At 50.1% G+C, this 20,572-nt stretch overlaps 1 protein-coding gene across 4 annotated transcripts in view; it reads right to left on the bottom strand.

Annotated features, from left to right (window-relative positions):
- Positions 1-349: 349 nt before the first annotated feature.
- LOC133358852 (serine/threonine-protein kinase SBK1-like) overlaps positions 350-20,572 on the bottom strand; it is a 68,689-nt gene continuing 48,466 nt past the window's right edge. For all 4 annotated transcript variants that reach the window (XM_061577305.1, XM_061577306.1, XM_061577303.1 and 1 more), the window contains exons 3-4: positions 13,759-13,961; positions 350-9,060 (exon numbers count right to left, since the gene is read on the bottom strand). In XM_061577305.1, the coding sequence (XP_061433289.1) occupies positions 7,876-9,060; positions 13,759-13,961 (1,388 nt within the window). In that variant the 3' untranslated portion in view covers positions 350-7,875. The remainder of the gene's footprint in view (positions 9,061-13,758; positions 13,962-20,572) is intronic.

Genomic DNA, 20,572 nt, shown 5'->3' with positions numbered 1-20,572 from the left:
TAGGGAGCCCAGAACCCTACCCCTGGGGAGAAGTATATTATCCTTTAGCTCGTAATTGGCGTAAGCCCCTAATAAATCCTTGGCGTAAGCCCCTAATAAACCCCTGGCGTAAGCCCCTAAGATCTGCCTCCGAGTCGTCTTTGCACCACAACACTATCACTGTGAGACTGTCTTCCTCTAAACCCAATACACGGTGGAAATAAAATAATATATATAGTCATAGCCTACATATTATTGTATACGGGTTAAAAACATCCGTAGCTATTTCAGTAAAAGTCGGGAGGAAGGAGGGGGCCCACAGTCGGATCTTGCATAGCCCCCCGGCCCCCCGTTGATATAGGTAGCTGCGTCGCTGGCTCCACCATGTACATGAACACACGGCACGCACACTCTTTGAGCTGACGAAGTGTTTTTATTTATCACTTATGCCACAACTTGAATTTTTGTTTTCACATAAGCACAGGACTCTCCCAAGATGTCACAATATTGCTTCGATATATATTCTTTCAGTTTCCACACAGGTTCAGTGAAATTATGTGATCTTCAAAAATTGTGTTGTGACGGGAGTGTTGGGTTTTTTTCATTTGCAAAGAGCACGTTTATATTGGTATATAAATAAAATCGATTCACGTTTTTCCTAAAACCACAACCGATTCCCCAGCCAAATAAATGAAAGATACCATGATCCTCCCCAGTGTGAGCTGACGCCTTGGTTTGAAGAACGCATCTCAGACTCGGGGCACAATTTCCCACGTTGGCGCAGCGTTTGTCCGTCATAAACGAGATGGACATTCACACGCAGAGGGTACGTGCCTCCTTCAACACGCCTGTCAATTCACGTAAACAAATCAAGTATATTTTTGGACGTATCCCAACAGCCACACGGGCCTTCTGGGAGGGCATCATTTCAGCAGGGTTGGTTCAATTCATGCAAAACGTTGCACCAGTTCTGACATTTAGTCGTGTCTCATTAGCAGTCAGGCTCGCTTGAACCAATAATGGTGAACTGACAGATTCTTTGTTTATAGCAAAGGACACACTCTTGTTAGATATGGGTCCTAGTTCAACACAAAATAATCATTAGCATCACTATAGTGAATATAAGAAAACACATTTGATTTTCAGCTGCTTGTAATTTGTGGAAATGTGAATGCTTCCTGCAGGTGGCATTTTTACCCGTTCCATTGCATTCTCCCTCGGGCGAGGGGAGTGAATTTGATAAACAAATGGAAAACACTTTTCCAGCTCAAGTGACGTTATTGCTCACCGGTATTGACTCAACAGACCCCCCAAAACACAAGCCACGACGCTTTACAGGCAGCTTGTGCGTGAAACTGCGCAGAGTGCTGCACGAGGCATCGAGACAGCGGCGCTGATGATGGCGTCACACGAGACTACACTCTGAGGAAGACGAGGAGGATATTCACGCACGCACGAACAACGCCATGGACCAGCAGTGGCCGGGTTTGACACCTACAACTGTTATCGGTCGACTAACATTAGGCTCAGGCCAGCCTCATTCACACACGCACGCAAACTAGCAGATGCGCATTAAAGAAGTTCAGTTTTCCCTTCCCGTGCCAATCCTTTTTTTTTAAGATATACAAAAAATATAACAATGTCAGATTTTACCACTGCGCTGCTACTGCCACCCAATATCCGCTCGGTCGATTTAGAAGTGCCAGGAGGAAGAAACCCCACAGACGAGAACGAGGAGCGGGGAAGTCAGCGGCAACAGCCACGCGTTGGCGAGGAGCCGGCGCCACTAACAATTGTCCCAGCTCTGTGGTCCTTCGTGTGTTAAGGTGTTATCGGTAAATTAATGTGTTAATAAACATGGGAGAATTGATGACCTAGAATTCATTCACTCCATGTACTCATTAACCGGTGGGTCCGTCGCCTGCTAACGTGGTTTCTATTGCCATGAACCTGGCTCATTGGTTCCTCCACCCGTGTTTGAAGGACTCGGATCAACCAGACCACAGTCCGTTTCGTCATATCCACCAGTCTGTTCAATCACCACACTGTAGGAAGCAAATAACTCGATATAGCCTTAAAAGATTGGAACAAGTGCCGTTAGCGAGAGCCACACCCGGCCATCTTTATCTCCCCAAGGGGGCGATGTTTACACATCGAACCAGGTACTTATTTGAGGCCAAGTCGACCTAGCAGAGGCCCAGGACCGGTTCAGATAATCGTCACCGGTTTAAGCCATGAGCTGAATCGAACTCGGGGATTGCCGAGTTTTGTAGTGCGGCGCGCTAACCGCTACAGTCACAGTGACCCAATCAACTTCCCACTCACCACACTGCAGGTCACACACCACTCCTCTTCCTACTTCTTCCCATGCACTCGTCACCGATCCACTCAGGGATTTCCATCGTCTTTTTTCTTTCTCTCCCAAGTTCTTATAACAACAACAATATCTTTCTCAATTCAAGAAACGAGTTACACCTTATTATCTATTACAACTTTTAATAGTGCCGTTTGTTGCCGGCCGCCTGCCGTTTTAGGACTTCACGGGCCCCGTGGCTCAGCAACTGATTTTTTTAATCGACGACAACAACAACACGACAGCTAGCAAGACATGGACAAGAGATTCACGGCACTGCTGCATGGCACGAACACAGAGACCCTACCCTTGGGCACGGAAACCCAACACCAATCCTCTGGGCACAGCAGATGCCACCGAGAGAAAGGGAGACATCAAAACGAAACAACTTCAGCAACAAAGCCCGCGCATAGAAGACGGATGCTCGAACCACCCAGGGCCGGAACACTTAGAACAGCGGTCCACGTCGTGACGGTTCTGGCCAGCACTCACAATAGTAGGGTTGTTTCAAAAATAACAATGATAATAATATATTTATTTTTCCAGTTTTTATATGTGTGGGTCGAAATCTATGCATTCGAGAGGGGGGGCGTCGCTCTATCCCCGTACAAATGAACAGATGGCGATTAGCTCACTTGCTCTTCCGCTTTCTGCTGGCTCGCCAGGGGCACGGTCCCTCCTCCACGCCTCACGGGAAGGGAGTTTCACAAGAGGAGTGCGATCCCCCCCCCCCGCTCTCCACAGTGCTGGATTCAGGCTACGTGCATAGATCGGCACCAGTTCAAAAAGTCACGAAATGGTAACCGCTTTTTACAAGTTGGAGCTTCAGAAACAAATGCAACTGAATGGAAATTGGGAATATACAACCCAACAAGCCGACTAGATGTCGCGGAAGGGGTGGCCTTATCCTTCCTTTACCCCACTGCAGACAAAGCTGCCGATCGGCGAGCCGTGACAGCTCGCTTCCCGTGTGCACTGGCTGGGTTGAGAGGAAATATTTCAAGAGGAACCGCAATGCAACGTGGAATACGAGACGGTGGTCCTGAATAAATAACGTCACGAAGGGGTTGCTTGAAGATCCGCAGCTTACTGACCACCCCTTGTGGCAATGGGGGAGAACGGGGGGGGGGGGGGAGTAGGGGGTGGATTTGAGAAAGTCACCCCCCCCCCAATCGTCTGTTTGCCGCGCCGGGAGATGGAAGGGAACTGGTGACCTCGGGACTCATGTGGCTGCCTCCCTGTGTTGCTCGGTTTAAAACAGGTGAGCGCATTATGCGGTTGTGTCCGGGCAACTGTGTTGCTGTATGCGTGGCAAGCCGTATTGCAAATGGAAATGGTTACTGGTTAACTAGAAAAGACGATAAAAAAAACAACCCTACTACAATGGACCGCAAGATTGCACCCTTGGTAATAGCCAAGTACAAAAAAATATCCAAATGTTTATGTGCTTAACACGTCACACCTGGTCTATTGCACGCATGGTATTTACACAACCTACTTGCTGTGCTGTAGAACGATTAGCCCTATACCATGGTTAACACAGCACACGACCCGAACACATCTTACGTTGCTGTACAATTATTCTAAAACCTGACAAAACATTGCACTAAGAAACACTTTAGTGTTTGTGGAATCTCACAGATCCAATAATAGCCCTGAATATAAAATACTATATACATACATATGCGAGTGTGTAATGGGTATGAATGCGTGGTGCGGTGGTCCAAATGTAAAGGTGCCACCATGCCAGTATGTAATCTATCCTTTTGCAGCAGCATGTTCACTTACACACGCACAAAGACAGAGGTCTCCCATACAGCCTTTAACAGACTGTTGGAGGAAGTGCTGTTAGCGAGTGCCTATGGAGGACTGCACGGCATACGCGGGGATGGGTGGCGATAACCACGCCCGGCCGCCTTTGTCCCCCAAATGGTGACGTTTACTCATCGTACCGGGTAATCATTTAAGGATAAGTCAACCTAGCGGTGGCCCATGACCGGTTCAAATTATTTGTCATCGTTGGCCGAGTGTAAATCGAACTTGGCTCGTTGCTTTCGTAGCACAGCGCTCTAATAAATACACCACCCACTCCCGCACGAGCACAACAATGTGGACCGAGTCGAACTAGGGGAGGAGGCCCATGACCGATTAAAATAATCGTCACTGGTGTTGGCCGTGAGCGGGAATCGAACTCGGGTGGGCGGGTTCGTAGCGCAGCGCACAAGCCACGACACTAACACTCCCTTACACTCACACTCTCACACCGTCTCAACTTTACACTCACTCGCACTCTCGCACGTGGCCATCTACCCTCTGGAAATAATATAGCAAACTGCAAAGGAATTGAAAGGTGTCGGGTTTGTGGTGTTCTGAATACATATTGCACACATACATCTATCTATGTTTACATTATATACATGTACACTATACACACAAATGTGTCAACCACATTTGAAAATGGGATGTAATGAGTATTAAACGCATTGAGGTTCAGATATTTGTTATTTTTCAGTTTAGTAACCCATACGATGTCCCTTCACGTAAATAACACATCCATTTATTTTACACATCCATTAACCACTTATATGAGTCCATAATTTCGGCAGAATTCGTTTCAACGCAAGCAAACGCGAGATATGTTTCAAAGTCGTACCGCATCAGCAGAGCCAGGCGATTTGCTTGAACCAATGCTGGTGAATTGCCCAGATGTTTATAGGGAAGGAGCATCTCTCTCTTTCATGTGGGTACATTTGGCAAGAAGATTTATAATTCCATTTTCAAGGTGTTTTTGACGATCCGTATATGTATGTATATCTCTGATATGTACCGTATAATTGACAACACTATATATATACTATACATGCTAAATACTGTACTAACAGTGAAAAGCTCTTTTATTGAAACAGATCTTTCACAGTACTTCAAGCACAACATTCAGCTAAAGCTGTAATTCCCCCCTTCCCACACACACGCTTACCTATTAATAATTTACTGAGCTACAGAGCAAATGACATATTGCAAGGTTTGCATCAATTGGTATGTGCAGAATGAAAAAAAATTCCACCGTTAAGTGACGGCGGCGCATAGACAGAGATCTCTCTTCTCCAGAGCCGGGATCTCCCAAAACTTCCCAGGCCAAGCAGGACGCATTTTCCAGTCAGCTTCGAGCGGGGTTTCTCATACTTGTTTGGCCTCGTGGACCGCTAAGCCGATTGCAAACACTTCCACAGCCCACCGACATACACTACTGACAGCCATTAACCACTTATATGCATTTCACTTCTCTCTCTAAATGCCAGTAATACAAAACTATTCAAATTACCGGAACATCATTTTTTTAAACGCTTTTTTTAGAGGTGGGGCAGCATATAGATATTAGGGCTAGGGTAGCTTAATCAGGGTAGTTCACCAAACTTCGTTTCTTAAATTAAATATAAGTGAAAATATTATTTAATGTCCGCAACAAAAGGTGTCAATAAAAGTTGTCATTATTGTCCGGCTCAACCTGTGTTTGCATCACAGCCCTGAGGAGCACGTGGAGGAGTGTCGCGGACTCCACTGCGTGGTCCCGGGGAACCACACTGAAAACCAACTGCTACTGGCTTCGATCGGTTATCATAACCGGGCAGTATCCCGAAATAAGTTTCATCACCAGACGTTGGTACAACTCAATTGGGCGCCACGGTGGCGAGATGTTAACTACCTCGCCTGGTATACAGGAGGTTCGTGGGTTTGATCCCGACCCTGACACCTATATATTTGGAGTTTGCATCTCTATCCCCGTGGCTGCATGGATTTTTCTCTGGGTCCTCGGGTTTTTTCCTCCACATTTAGAAACGTGCGTTTAGAGTATTTGGCTACTGCTATAAATTTCCACTTAATAAGCCACTTCGTTGAGCTATCATTTGTGGCCAGGTCGCTTCTGAAAAATACCTATATAGTTCAGTGGGCTTTACCTGGTAAAATAAAAATATAGTATATATAGTTAGTAATTCCTGGACTAGGTGGCAACCCGTAGTTGAGTGGATGACTGGGTGAGTGGGTTAGGCTGATTCGATCTCCAACCACCCAGAGGAATAGGACTGTAGAGTTTTGCGGAGCATTTCCGTGAGTTGTTGGTTTGGAGGGGAAACCCCTCAGCTCAGATGACAACAGGAGGCAAGGGGGGGTTCACTTGGCTGGGGGAGCTGTGCCTCGAATATTGCACAAGGGAACCGCTCCCTGTGAGTGGCTGGTTAGCTGGCTGGCTGAAGTCCCATCTGAGGGTGTGCAAGACCAGGTAAAGTGGCAGGCAACGATGACCTCTGAGGCGAGCTGCTGAGGTGGGCGATTGTGGCGAGATATTAACTCACTCACCTGGTATACAGGAGGTCATGGGTTCAATCCCAACCCTGACGCCTGCTGTAAATTTGGAATTTGTGTATATCTCTCTCCGTGGTCGCTTGGATTTTTCTCTTGGTCCTCCGGTTTTTTCTCCACATTTAGAATCAACATCACAAGTATTTGGCTGCGAGAAAAGTTCCACGTTGCAAGCCACTTCGTTGATCTATGATTTGTGGTCAGGTCGCTTCTGAAAAAGAGCTATATCGATCGCTCAGTGGGCCTTACCTCGTAAAATAAAAAAAATATATAAATTAGTTTTTGTTTTTTGTGGAAGCTGACCTCTGTTACATCATTATAACCGTCTGGACCATATGATGGTTTCTGCAGGATTGGAAGGATCCCCTTTATAAGGTGAACTGCACTAATTGTAGCAACTATCAGGGGCATCTTCCTCCTCAGTATCCCAGGAAAGGTCCTGGCAACGATTATTCGACATCACCTTGCCAAGGCATGTTGAGGAAAGACTTGCAGAGCCCCAATGTGGTTTCAGTCACCGCATGACCAAACAGCTTCTTTTTGGCCAGATAGAGGGTGCTAGATGGGTCATAGCACAGGCTAGAGATGAGATGGACTGATGCGGTACAGGAGGATGTGGAGCTGATTGGACTACCCGATGACAGGTCCTGGTGGTGTTAAGATCGGCCTCTGTGGAGGAGGAGGCCCGTGGAGGAGGAGGCCCATGAAGGACGCGACTGGGCAGTTAGAGGTGGTCGCCCTCCAATGGCAATGGAGGGCAGAGGAGCAACGCTCACAACAACGAGCGGAGCGCCGGGCGGCTAAAACACAACAAAGCGGGCACAAGTGGGGAACACAGCTGGTGCAAGCTGCAAGTCACTTCGGTCAGTAAAACCACACACAAGGTGCACCCTTAATGCTGTGGGGACATCACCGCCGCTTAGTGGCGAACGGGTATGGTGAATGGTCGTTGTTGAGTGCGGTGAAACTGCTGAATGAGCGGGGTAAATCGGGCGAGCGGGTCAGGTTTAAGCCACCTTTTCCAGGCCAAACCCTCGCATATCTCATGTCCGTCAAAAAAACCCCTCACAATCGTGATACTGTAAAAGAACACAATGCGGCTTCACCAGATCTGAACGCGCAAATTCCGTTTTCGCGGGGACAGATGGGCGGGCGGAGGGGGGTCACTTCGTCGCCAACGGCACTCACACACAGATCTCGATTGCTGTGATGTGCGAGCGACCCGAGCTGTGGCTGCGATTGGCCGCCCGTGCTCCTCCCCCTCCTCCTCCGCCTCCGCCTCCGCCTCCCCCTCCGCTTTTCCCTGCAGGGGGCGACTGTGAGTGCGACTGGCGCAGGGCGCGCACGGTGGCGGCGGTGGCGGCGGCACTGGCGGACAGAGGGGGGCTGTCAAGCGATGAGAAGTGGCGCAGACGGTCGGCACTCGTTGCTGCCGACGGGAGGGGGCCGTCGCCCGGGGAGAAGTGGCGGCCACGTGCGCCGCCGCCACCACCACCGCCGGTATGGGCCGTGGTGGCGGTGGTGGGGCTGTCAAGTGACGAGAAGTGGCTGAGCCGGTGAGCTGCTGCAGCAGCCAATGCCGACACGGAGCCCGGGCTGTCGGTGGACGAGAAGTGGCCGAGGAGGAGCAGGCGGCGGTGGCTGCCCGTGGGGCTGTCCAGTGATGAGATGCGGTGCTGCTGCACGAGTGAGGCCAGGCGATCTGCTTCCTCCTCCTCCTCTTCCCCCGTGATGCCACCGCCGTCGCGAGGCCACCCGTCTGATCGCCTCCCCCCCTCCCCGTTGCCGTTGCCAGCCCCCGCCAGCATCCAGTCTCGCTGGACGTAGCGAAAGAGCTCGGCGACGGCGCAGCGCCGACAGGGGTCCGTGGCCAGCAGCCTGCGGAAGAGGCGCAGCGCATCGGGCGAGAAGCGGCGCCACTGCGAGGGGACGGCGCCGGAGGAGGCCGCGCCGGTGCCGGCGGCGGCCGTGGCAGCAGCCTTGCGGCGCTGCCAGGAGAGGAACTCGCCGTAGAAGGGGTCGCCGGGCGTCGCCGTCTCCCAGGGAAAGTTGCCGGTGAGCATGCAAAAGAGCAGCACGGCAAAGGCCCACACGTCGATGCTGGGCCGCACACAGAAGCCGTCGGAGCGCGCCCCGTCACACAGCTCGGGCGCCGTGTAGGGAATGGTGCCGCTCACGCGCTTCACCCGGGCGCCCGCCCGCCGCGTCATGCCGAAGTCTGAGAGCTTGACGCGCCGGCACTCCCTGTCGAAGAGGAGGACGTTCTCGGGTTTGACGTCGCGGTGCACCAGCCCCCTGCCGTGCAGGAAGTCGAGCGCCAGGCCAACTTGCTGGATGCAGCGCTTCACGGTGCCTTCGGGCAGCCCCACCTGCGGGGGGACGGCAAGGAGCGGGTCGCTCAGCAGGTGGACGGCAGGCAGCTAACGCAGCGGGGGAAATAGTTTGTAGTGCGTGTGTACGTGTGTGTACGTGTGTTGATGAGCCCAAACGTGCTAATAAGAGGTATGGGGGGAAGGACGACAAACTAAACACAACATGTGGGGAGAGCGGTAGTGTAGCGATTAGTGTGCTGTGCTACAAACCCAGCGGCCCAAACTTCCATTCCCGCTCATGGGGAATGTGACGATTATCTGAACTGGATCTCGGCCTCAAATAAGTACCTGGTTTGGTCTGTAAACATTGCCACTGGGGAGACAAAGGCGGCCGGACGTGGTGCTGGCCACCCAACCCCCTCTTATGCCATGCCGGTCTTCATAGGTGCTCGCTAACGGCATTTTCCATTACAGTCTGTTAAAGACTATACAGGGAATCTTTGTGTGATGTTAAACTTCTTTTGCACCGCACGTATCCCAATGGTGCTAATCGGAGGTGCGGGGGGATATTCGTTTTCAATCTAGCTGATTCAAAAGTGCATACGTTGTATTTATGGCCCTTTTTCAAAATTCATATCAAGAATAATTCAGCCAATTTTTGTATAAGTAAATAAATAATGAAAACAACTTTTTACCCAATACTCCTCACAAGCACCCAGCATTTGGAGGTCGTAAAATGCCATTAAACAACAAACTTCGGGGCAAAGAGAGGTTAGAGGCTATCTGGAAATCTCCAGATTGACAAAGGGCCTATGACCCGACCTTCCCAAAACATTCTGGACGATTCACAATAAATATGCAGGGCCAGAGAAAAACACACACGCTCAGAGCAGAGACAAACAACCTTACAACTCGCATCTTCCTTAACGACAAAGATTTGAAACTCGGCAAAAAGAACAAATCAACGTGATAAGACTGCAGTATACAATAGTGGCTTTATTATTAATTCCCTTATTTTACTCGTATTCACCACATATATATTATTTTGTATTGTATCTTTCTATCTATTTAACCTCACCAAATGAACCAAATACATGAGCCCCTGCCATTACGAAAAACTTAAGTCCAAACTAAAACTATTCCCCAGCATTGAAATATAACTCAAAATAAAACACCAATCCCTGGAGACAGACTCATAACGAAGCTTGGCAAAACCCTCAAAATAATGACGTAACGAGGAGCATTACGAATATTGGTTAAACATGAACCGAATAATAACCACGATATATTAAGACCGGGGGTAACTCATAAGAGATACAAGGAATAAATCTAACACACAGGACCACATAATATGTATCCCATAGAACCAAAGCCTCCCCGGCCACCTTTGTCTTCCAACAATTCGACACAAACGCATGTCAGCCATAAATACGTATGAAGGGGTCTGGCCGCGGGGAGAGGCCGCGGGGAGAGGCCGCGGAGGGCATCTGTTTTTTTGTTTGTTTCTCTCTCGCAAGAGACGTGCATAGAGGTGAGGGGGTTTCACGTTTTGCATAAGCACAAACGCACATCACGCAGTTCAGTCTGATTTCAGCCTTGCTCACGCTTGCAAAACGTCGACCAAGCCTTCCACCAACGAACGAAAGCCTCGTTCATCGCCACAAAGCATCGGGCGCCACCGGGGGCCACCGGGCACCACCGGGCGCCACCGACCGAAGGGTGTCAGCCATCAGCGGACAAGTGGCGAGCGTCCTGTCGACCCATCATCCAACAGGGGAAAGAGCCTGTGAGGAATAGGAGAGCGCCATCGAATGTGCCGCGTGTTCGACCACACATCGACCAGCACCAGCTGGGAACCAAGACATCCAGCAGCGGATGAGCTGCGCACGCTATCTGACGACGGAATCATCGCGTTCCACGACGGCGAGCGTCATGCCGACTCGTCATCCAGCAGTGGACAAACAGCTGCAAACGGCCATAGAGCACGGGAGCCAGCCTGCCAGCACACGAGTGAACGAGCGCCGCCAAGCATCGGGCACCACCGAGCGTTAAGCGACCGAGCCTCTTCAAGGACAACATCGTGCCGACGCAGCTCATCTAACTGCGGAGAGAGAAAGCCAGCGGCTCACTGCAGCCACGCCCAAGCGAGAGGGAAATTCTCCGAAGCCGTTTGTATGACACGCCCACTCTCACACACTCACTGCTCCGCAGGGAACAAACTAAATTTTGGTACAAGGAATGCCCAACCTCGGCGTCTACTTTACGCGAAGAATTGATCAAAGAAGATATATGCACACAACACGCATATCGGGACGAATAAGATTGTTCCAAAAAGTTATCTTTGTGTTTCGGAAAGGGTTGCCATTCCAAGGTGGTGCGTTAAATATCAACTGATCGTGAAAAGCAGTTGCTGCCCATCGAGTTACATGAATATGATTGTTAGAAGTATTTTAGTCATTCGTTTTCGTTAATTGCATAATCTTGACAATGAATTAATTGACATATACTTTGCCTTCAGGATATAATCATTTTCTTATCGCCTTTCATATGAATATCATTGCATGCATGTTTAAGGACTTTTTTCTATCGCCGTATATGCTCGCGTTACTCTGAGGAATTGATCGATTGTTCTGATTACCCAGTTTGACAACGTAATCACTGAGGGTTAAATGCACGGATCAATAAGGAGTACTGTCTTCTTCTTGGTTCTTTCGGTAAAGTCACGTAGAAGGGAAGTAATAAAATAATAAAAATAAAACATAATAAAATAATTCTCACGACGTTTCGGCCACAACGCAAGCAGCCGTCTTCAGGTGGAGAACAGGTCTGTCAAGTAGACAGTCTGAATGGCACGCTCCAGGCTTGGAGCGACTATTTATGCTGCTGGGATGGAGGGGCGAAGAGCGTCTTGACAAAATAATTTGCATATCAAGAGGAATTTAGCATATTTATGGGAAATGCAGATATGCGATTAGTACTTCTTGTGAAATGCGTAGGAGGTTTGGCGAGGGGTTTAAAGTCATTATGCCCATGCATTATGCAGGATTAGCAGTATCAAAGGGAGTACTGTTTTAATAATTCCCAGCATGAAGTTTGCATATTAGAGTGTATGTTTTTGTTTAGAATTAAAATTGCTTAACACAGAAGAGTTTGAGTGTTTCTTTCCTAAGTTCATGCATAACAATCTTATTTATAAGAACTGTATCCTGCGTAGAGATATGAATTTGGAGACCTAACATAAACACACTAAGATATAATCAATTAATGTTTAAGCAAGATTAGTTTGCGTTATCCAGATTGATAAATACGATCCTGGGCAACGAAACTAAGCCAAATTATCATAACTGCCCATATTAGCATAATCACTTACATTCCCATAAACTAATACGAGTATATCCCTAATTAGCATAATTTACGTACATAATTGCAGTAACTTAGCATAATTTCCAAAATTTACGCATTTTTTCCTTTATTCTATTTTTATTTTAAAAAATTTAATAACACGACATATACAACACATAGCACCAGTGGCTTCCTAATATCAGAAGAAAGAGCGTTCCAGATGGCTGCAGAAGCACAACTGAAAGCGCACAATGCGGTGACCATCTTTGTTCGACGATTAGCCAAAGACCTCTGGTGTGAGAATGACCAAAGTTTGCGTGATGGTTTATGCTCCTTGACGAGAAAAGCAAGGTAGTTGTGGTTTATTATTGGCAAGCACTTTGTGTGTAATGAGCACGACCTCATAATGTTTCACTCAGCAACTAGAAGCCAATCCAGCTCGGTGAGCACTGGACGGACATGGTTGAAACTTGCAGTACCCCGTCACAATACGTGCCGGAGGTGTCGCGTAAGTTTCACAAATAGTCCCCATCGTCCTCTCCTGTGCCTCTCTCCCACCCAACCGGTCTACGTGGGTTCACCACAATCAATTGGTAGGTTGCATGTAGAAGGTGTAGTGTGGGTACTTCTAAAACGTTTGGTCACTCGCTTCCTCTGGTGGAGTCCCTTCCACTAGCGGTTACATTGAGCGAGCAATTGCAGGGCTGCGCCAGGCCCTTGTATCGGAGAGATGCAGGCACAGTCATTTTGGACTTTCCATTGGGGAAACGGTCACCGATTTCTGACTTTCGGAACGGGTAATCAATTCTGAAAGTGGTTACCAGTTTAGCATCTGTCGTTTCAACAACCCCACAATCTACGCAGACAATTGTATTAGATATATAATTGTCATTTTCAATCGTGATAAAATACATTCCATAAATCGATAGTCAAGTCACTAAATCACTCAAGTCACCGGCAATCAGTTGCCTCCTCGTCACTCTGCTACAGCTATCATGGTTCTTTTTCCTGAAATCTGTATCCATGTATTCCTTTACCCATGTTGAGGATTCAGACTGTTTCATCCCCATTGTGGTCACCCTCCACACTGCAGGTCACAAGACCACACTCATCCACTCACTCAACCATCACACTGCAGGTCACAACTCACCCACTTACTCACTAACCCAACTACCTCACTTCACCCACCCACCACACTGCAGGTCACATCACTTCTCTATCTGCTTCCTCACACCGCTCCACTTTGAAATCCCCTTCTCCCACCATTTCTCTTCCTAAGCTCTTATAAATGTGTGTAACAATAAATAAATAACCTCGCTCAATTCAAGAATTGTGTCAACTCGTATCCGTTACCAACTTTGATGGTGGGTTAACGGTGGGTTAATGGCCATTATACTGGGCCACATCCCTCACCTGTGGCGGGATGATGTCGAAGAGGTCTCCTGCTGGAGCGTACTCTTGCGCAAAGATGTACGCATCCTCCGTCTCCATGGTCACATTAAAGATGTTGATGATGAAGGGGTTCGTCGAGAGGTAGTTGGTGATGCTGTATTCCCGTAGGAAAGCTTTTAACTTGGTCGATTTCTTCTTCAGAAACTTCAGGGCCATCTTTGTACCTGTCGCACAGCATTCAACAAATTATAAATATTATTACGCTTGTTTAAATACTTTATCAGGTAAGAGCCCACTGAGCCATATACAGTGAGGGAAAAAGTATTTGATCCCCTGCTGATTTTGTACGTTTGCCCACTGACACCGGTGGGCTAAAGCAGTGAACTAATTTGTCTTTTGTCAACGTGACACTTTTTTACTGATTGGCCGTGTCGGGTGGTGGAGGGTTACGACACATTTATAAATAACGCGATCTAAACCCAAAAATCGTTGATTATGAAAAGAAATTATCAGTCTATAATTTTCATGGTAGGTTTATTTGAACAGTAAGAGACAGAATGGCAACAACAAAATCCAGAAAAACGCATGTCAAAAATGTTATAAATTGATTTGCATTTTAATGAGGGAAATAAGTATTTGACTCCCTCTCAATCAGAAAGATTTCTGGCGGAGAAAACCGGAGGACCTGGGACCACGGGGAGAGAGAGACAGGCAAACTCCAAATATACAGCAGCAGGCGGGTGAGGTAGTTAACATCTCCTAGCCCCGGAGACGGACAATGTTGCTGCTGCTACTGCTGTGTGAACCCAACTGAGTAATTTGCAGTGTAATTTTTCACCATTAGGATGTGTTGGACAATACAAGTTAGATTGTATGTTTTTTTTTTTAGATATGAGGAGAAACCACAGGAAACCCATGCAAAATAGGGGGAGAACAGACTCCACTCACTGTTACTCTGCAGAACAGATAAAGAACATACACACTCAACTCACTCACTCAGCAGAATGGGGACAGAACATAGACTTCACTCACTCTCAATTCAGAACAAGGACAAAACATACACATTCCACTTGCTCACTCTCACTCTGCAGAAGAGGGGGAGGCTATACAGACCCCACTCGCTCATTCTGTAGAACAGGGGGAGATCATATAAACTACACTCACTCTCGCTGTATAACAGGAGGAGAACATACAGACTCCAGTTGCTCACTCTGTAGTACAGGGGGAGAACAGACAGACTCCACACAGATAGGTGCCCAACTCTAGACCTGAACCCATGCCCTCCTTGCTGTGAGGCACGAGTGTTACCACGGCACTGCCATTCTCAGGAGTGTACAGTGGTCCCTCGGTTTACGATGCCATCAATTAACGAAATTTGATTAACGATCCGCCTGCCATTGGGTCCCACTGTCTCTATTAACGATGAATTTTCGATTAACGATAGGTTTACGATTTCACACGGGCGCCAATTTCGGCCAATCTGAGCGCTCCTAAGTGGACGCAGCAGACCTCAGCCAATCAGCAATGCCCTTTATGAGCGTTTTGAGAGAAACTGGCTGGCTTTGCAATAATTGATATTTCAATATTTGATATTGAAAAGCTATCAATATTTGAAAAGCGAGCTAACCTATTAATCTTCTTAGCCTAAGGTAAGAATTTTTATTTTATGCACTAATTATGCGCCTTTTTATGTTCTATTTATGAATATTAATGCTTTAATATGTTATCATAAAATTGATTTATTAAAATTATGTGTTTACCTTTAACAAACTATGTTTTTAGGGTTGAAAGGGTCAACTTCTGATCGTCTTGAAACAAATTAAGCATTATAACATGTATTTCCCAATTTCAATTAACGATGGTTTCCGTGAAACCAATTAATATCGTTAACCGAGGTGCCACTGTATCTAAAAACTGTGGGTAAAGTACATTATAAACCTCAACTAATTATCAACATCCACCAGGATCAATCCACTGCTGGGGTGAAGGCCTCCCGAACCGCGCGCGATGCCACACACAAACCATTACTCCATCTCCCCAGCGGATGGCCTCTGGGTAAGTGTCCAATTCCCAAGCTGTTCCTTGGCAGTCGCTCCCAATGCTATTCCTGATCCGTGGCAATCTTCTGGTGACGTGGCCTACCCAGGCTCACAAGTCAAATTGTGCACCTCAAATCCACGGGGTGTCAGTTTTTACATCTCAGCGTAATTCCGAGCGTGAATCTCTCCAACCAGGGGCCCTACTCTGATGTGTGGGATTGGATTGACTCTTGGGCACGGGGGTTTGGACTCGTGGGCATGCCGTGCTAATTAAATGGGGGAAGGGCCCAAGGGTGTGATTGAATAAAAGGCCTCGTCGTGGGGAACCAAGGGAAGGGGGTGGGGGATGTTATTCCGCTCCTCGTCTGTTCCAGGTGGCTGCTGTGCTGGAGATGGAGACTGAGGCGGGCGGGATTCTATTCCACCACTGATCCTGCTCAAAGTGGCCTGCTGATCCCACTCGAAGTGGCCGGGACTGATTCTGCTCGGTGGCCGGGACTGATCCTGCTCGAGGTGGCTGCGACAGATCCGGCTTGAGGTGGCTTGGATTGATCCTGCTTGAGGTGGCTGAGACTGATCATGCTCGAGGGGAAAGGGGACTGCTCCACTGAGAGTGTTCTGTTTCAGAGCTGGGCGATGCTTCGGGCGTGCCTTCGGGGTTTTTCTCAGCTGTATTTCCCCCCCCACAGCGTTCGTGGTGGAGGAAGTCGGTGAAGCCGTGGTCGTCGGGTTGTTGTATGATGGTGTTGGTTGTTGTATTGTTGTGAAGGTCATTTGGGTTGGTATAGTGGGTTGTGATGCGTGCACTCCTCCTGGGAAGTAGTAAGCCTGTTGCCCATTGACAATGTAAGATTTGACTAGAGATTTAATTCTAAGTAAACCATATACATTTGGAATATACCAGGAGTGGTCTTGGTTATATTCCGCACATGATCATTTGAGGCGTCGCATGAAATAGGGGTCCCACCATAATTTAAATAACAGCGATGCTAGCTAGGGATGCGGGTATAAACTGAAACCCGCTAAAGCATGTCCCAAATGGACACACCGTTAGAATAGATACTACTATAATGCGAGCGTAATTGGCCAGGCCGTATGTGACGATCCGCGAGGGAGGAGTCAGGGTCACGTGGGAGAGGGAGGAGTCAGGGTCACGTGGGCGAGGGGTTATAGGAAGGAGACCGGAAGACATCTGGGGCAGTCGAGGGATTGAAGAGGGAGACCACGTTGGGGGCCGCCGTGCCTCAGCCTGGTGGCTGAGGGGCTCATCGGACGGCGCCAGCCAGCGGGGTGAGGAGAGAGCAGAGTGCGCGGGGCGCACAGGGCGTGCAGGGGTTGCACGGAGCAGCCGAGTAGCTGCAGAACTAGTGGAGGCTAGCAGAGGGTGCGAGGTTGCACAGGCAGCAGAGTAGCTGCATAGCAGAGCAGCAGTGGGGCTGCATAGGGAGCAGCAGGGTAGCTGCGCGGGACGCAAGGAGAGACGACGCTGGGCCGAGGAGGAGGCCAGCGGGGTGAGCGGAAGACGAACACAAATAAAGGACCGACGGAGATCAACATCGTGTGACGGAGTCCTTTATTACACTACTGTAGAGTAGGTAGATACTACTGTGAAGATAGTATATACTACTATATAGTTAGTAGATACTACTGTAGAGGAGTAAAATGGGGACGTGACGTCAGATGTGCCGTTCAGTGCGATGACATCACGTCTCCTAGGATACTTAAGGGATACCCCGTGACGTAAGCGGGGTCACTGTGGGAACGGGTAGAGTAAGAAGGGTAAAGAGGGAACCAGGGGTAGAGAAAGGGATCGAATAGTGAGTCTGGGGAGAAGCCGGTGGTAGCCGTAGAGGTGCTTCTCTCTCCGGTCGGTGGAGTCGGCAGAGTCCACGATCCGACACGAGAGAGACCGGAGCTAGCCGGCAGGGACCGTGGACTCAGAGTAGGACCCCTAGCCCCTGGGAGTTGTGTACCCTTGTGTATTATTGATAAGCTTTAATAAACCCTGGCGAAAGCCCTTAACTTACCTCCGTCTCCGAGTACGTCCAGTAGGAACTTCTCTACACTACTATAGTCAATATACTACTGTAATGCGGGCGTAAACGGCCCTCCGGAGGTGACGTCAGGAGGGGAGGAGTTAGGTCACGTGGGGGGGTGAGGGGTTAGGCTATAGAAGGAGGGGAACCGGAAGAGGACGGGGAGTGACGGGGAACCAGGAACAGAGAGAGGCCACGAAGGGCGAAGCGGAGGGTGGCGAGATCGCCACGAACACGGGGGAGCGAGGATCGGCACCGTTGGCCAGCGGTGACCGATACGAAGCAGCGAGGAGGCTGCAGTCAGCAGCGGGGCTGCATACAGAGTCAGCAGCGGGTCTGCATACGGTAGCAGCCAGAGGGTCTGCACATAGGGGTAGCAGCGGGAGTCTGCATAGAGGTAGCAGCGAGTCTGCAGGGAGGAGGTTACAGTAGATGAAGCGGAGAGTCAGAGGGAAGAAGGAGCTATAATAGCAGTGAATAGCCGGGGGCTACAAATACAGAGTTATAACAGAGTGCCGTGTGGGTGAGGACGAGAACCCAATAAAAGACACGAAGATAGAAGGAAGTGTCCGAGTCTTTTTTATTACACTGGAGTCAGAAGTGAAACGGCATGGCGAAACAACTGAGGAAAAAGAATATTCCATCCCCGGCGTCGGCTTCATCTTCGGACGACGACGATCTTCCTCCTGAGGTCGGCTTCACTTCGGCGGAGGGAGAGATCCGTGAGGGCCCGGGCGTCGAGGAGGTGGCCCCTTCGTCCGACCCATCTGCGTTGAAGGACGAAGATTTAAGATGGATCCGGATGGCGGAGCAACTGGCAACCCTAAAAACCGTCATCACAGAGTTGTGTGACCTTGTCACGCCAAGGGCGGCGTTGGAAGGTGATGGTGGTGATCGGCAGGAGCCCGGGTCGTCTTCGATGGCGCCGCCATCGGCCACGCGGCGTGAAGACGCCATCTTGGGCGTGGCGCACCACGGAAGGCGGGAAGCCGCCATTTTGGGGCCGCCGCGAGGATCGTCCGCCATTTTGGCGACACAGCGTTGCGACGCCTTGCTGAACTTACCGCCGGAAGAGTCAGCGACGGACGGAAGCAAGCCAAGGAGTCGCAGTCGTCACCTTACAACCGTCAAAGAGTTCTCCATCGGGGGCGATTGGAGTGCGTTCGCCTGCAGATTTTTGGCGGCGGTACGTACGGCAAGGTGGACGGACGCTGAGGCACTGGAGGTGCTCCCGACTCTTCTTGATGATGAGTCCGTTCGTTTTTTTCGCTCTATAAAAGCTGCGAAGAAGAAAACTCTGCGAGGGGTGTTCGAGGAAATGGCGGACGCGTACGAGCCACCGGATGACGCTCATCGCCGATTCGTGCAGCGGCAACGCGCACCTGAGGAGTCACCTGTAGCGTACAGGGGCGCCGTGTTGGAACTCGCTATGGCCGCTTACCCGGAGACGGAGCCTGACCTGCTGGAACCACTCATCTTGGGGAAGATGTTGGAGTTGTCCCGAGATCTCGGCATTCCCATGCAGGCGTGCGGTCACGAAAAACTCACGTCCCGGACCGCGGCCAAGTGTTTGGACGCCCAGTTCAATCTCCGCCGCTGGAAACAGGTGACGGCGTGGACGGGCGGTCCTGTCGTCGATGGGGGGGCCGTAGGGTGGGACCCTACGAAGGCCGTGTACGTGCCGGATGCGACCGGCCCAAAGGAGTTGTCGGCCGCCTCCACTCCGTGGCCGGCTCGAAGCGGGCCAGGGCCGCGGGCTCCGCCGCCGGCGCGGCCGCGTCGGGACGGGTGCCCGCTGCGCGCCGCCCCGATGTCGACTGCTTCCGCTGCGGCCGTCGGGGCCACTATGCCAGGGACTGCTGGGCCCGGGTTCCGGGGCCGCCCCAGCAGGAGGCCTCGACAGCGGACGCCCCAAAGAAAGACCCTCCGGCACAGGCAAGTCGGTGCGCACCAGACACCCGGCAAGGCCTGACACCTCACTCATCGCCGTTGTTATGCGACGCGGATGTTGTAAAATACGGGAGGCCAGTAGCTGAGCCTTGTCGCTCGATAACGCAGTGGCGTAAGCTGGCTCGGCGGGTTGTCGCGGCCGCTACCGGTTCGTCCACTGTACCTGGGTCCATCCAAGGGGTGGACGTACGTATTTTGGTGGATTCCGGTGCGTCCGCGACCATTATTTCGGATGTGATATTCCATCTTTTGAACATCCCACCGGGGGCCGTGAGGCCGGCTTACGCTTCCTGCATCGCTGCGAACGGGGGTAGTATGGGCATCGTGGGACAGGTGGACGCTAACATTTCTATCGGGGGTGTCTCGGCCTCGGGCGTTGTGTTGATTTCGAGGTCCCTGGCGGTTCCTTGCCTGTTGGGTACGGATTTTTTGGCTAAGATGCCCATTCTAATTAGAATCAATGAAAATTGCATAGAACTACCGGGGGGCCGGAAATTGGAATTTTTACAGTCCGCCTGGGGGCGACCGGCTCCTGTCGCCCAGGTGCAGGCGCTATCGGAAGTTTCGGTTGATATTCCACCTGGCTCTCAGATGCTCATTCCCTTACGATACCGGAAGCCGGTTCCGGGTCGGCAGGGTGCTTTTGGGATTTTGCTGTCGCCGTCCGCCGCGGTTACGGGCGGCTTAGCGCTGGTAGGGGCGCAAACTATTGTCCGTCCAGATCAGCGCCCGTTTTTGCAGGTGTTAAATGCGAGTGCTGAAAGCGTGTGTGTGCCAGCTGGTACCGTTGTGGCACATGCCACTACGGCG

Source organism: Lethenteron reissneri, chromosome 63 (genome assembly GCF_015708825.2).
Source record: "Lethenteron reissneri isolate LAM-NWPU_2019-01 chromosome 63, ASM1570882v1, whole genome shotgun sequence".
NCBI classification, from domain to species: domain Eukaryota; kingdom Metazoa; phylum Chordata; class Hyperoartia; order Petromyzontiformes; family Petromyzontidae; genus Lethenteron; species Lethenteron reissneri.
This window is presented reverse-complemented; position numbering and strand designations above follow the sequence as displayed.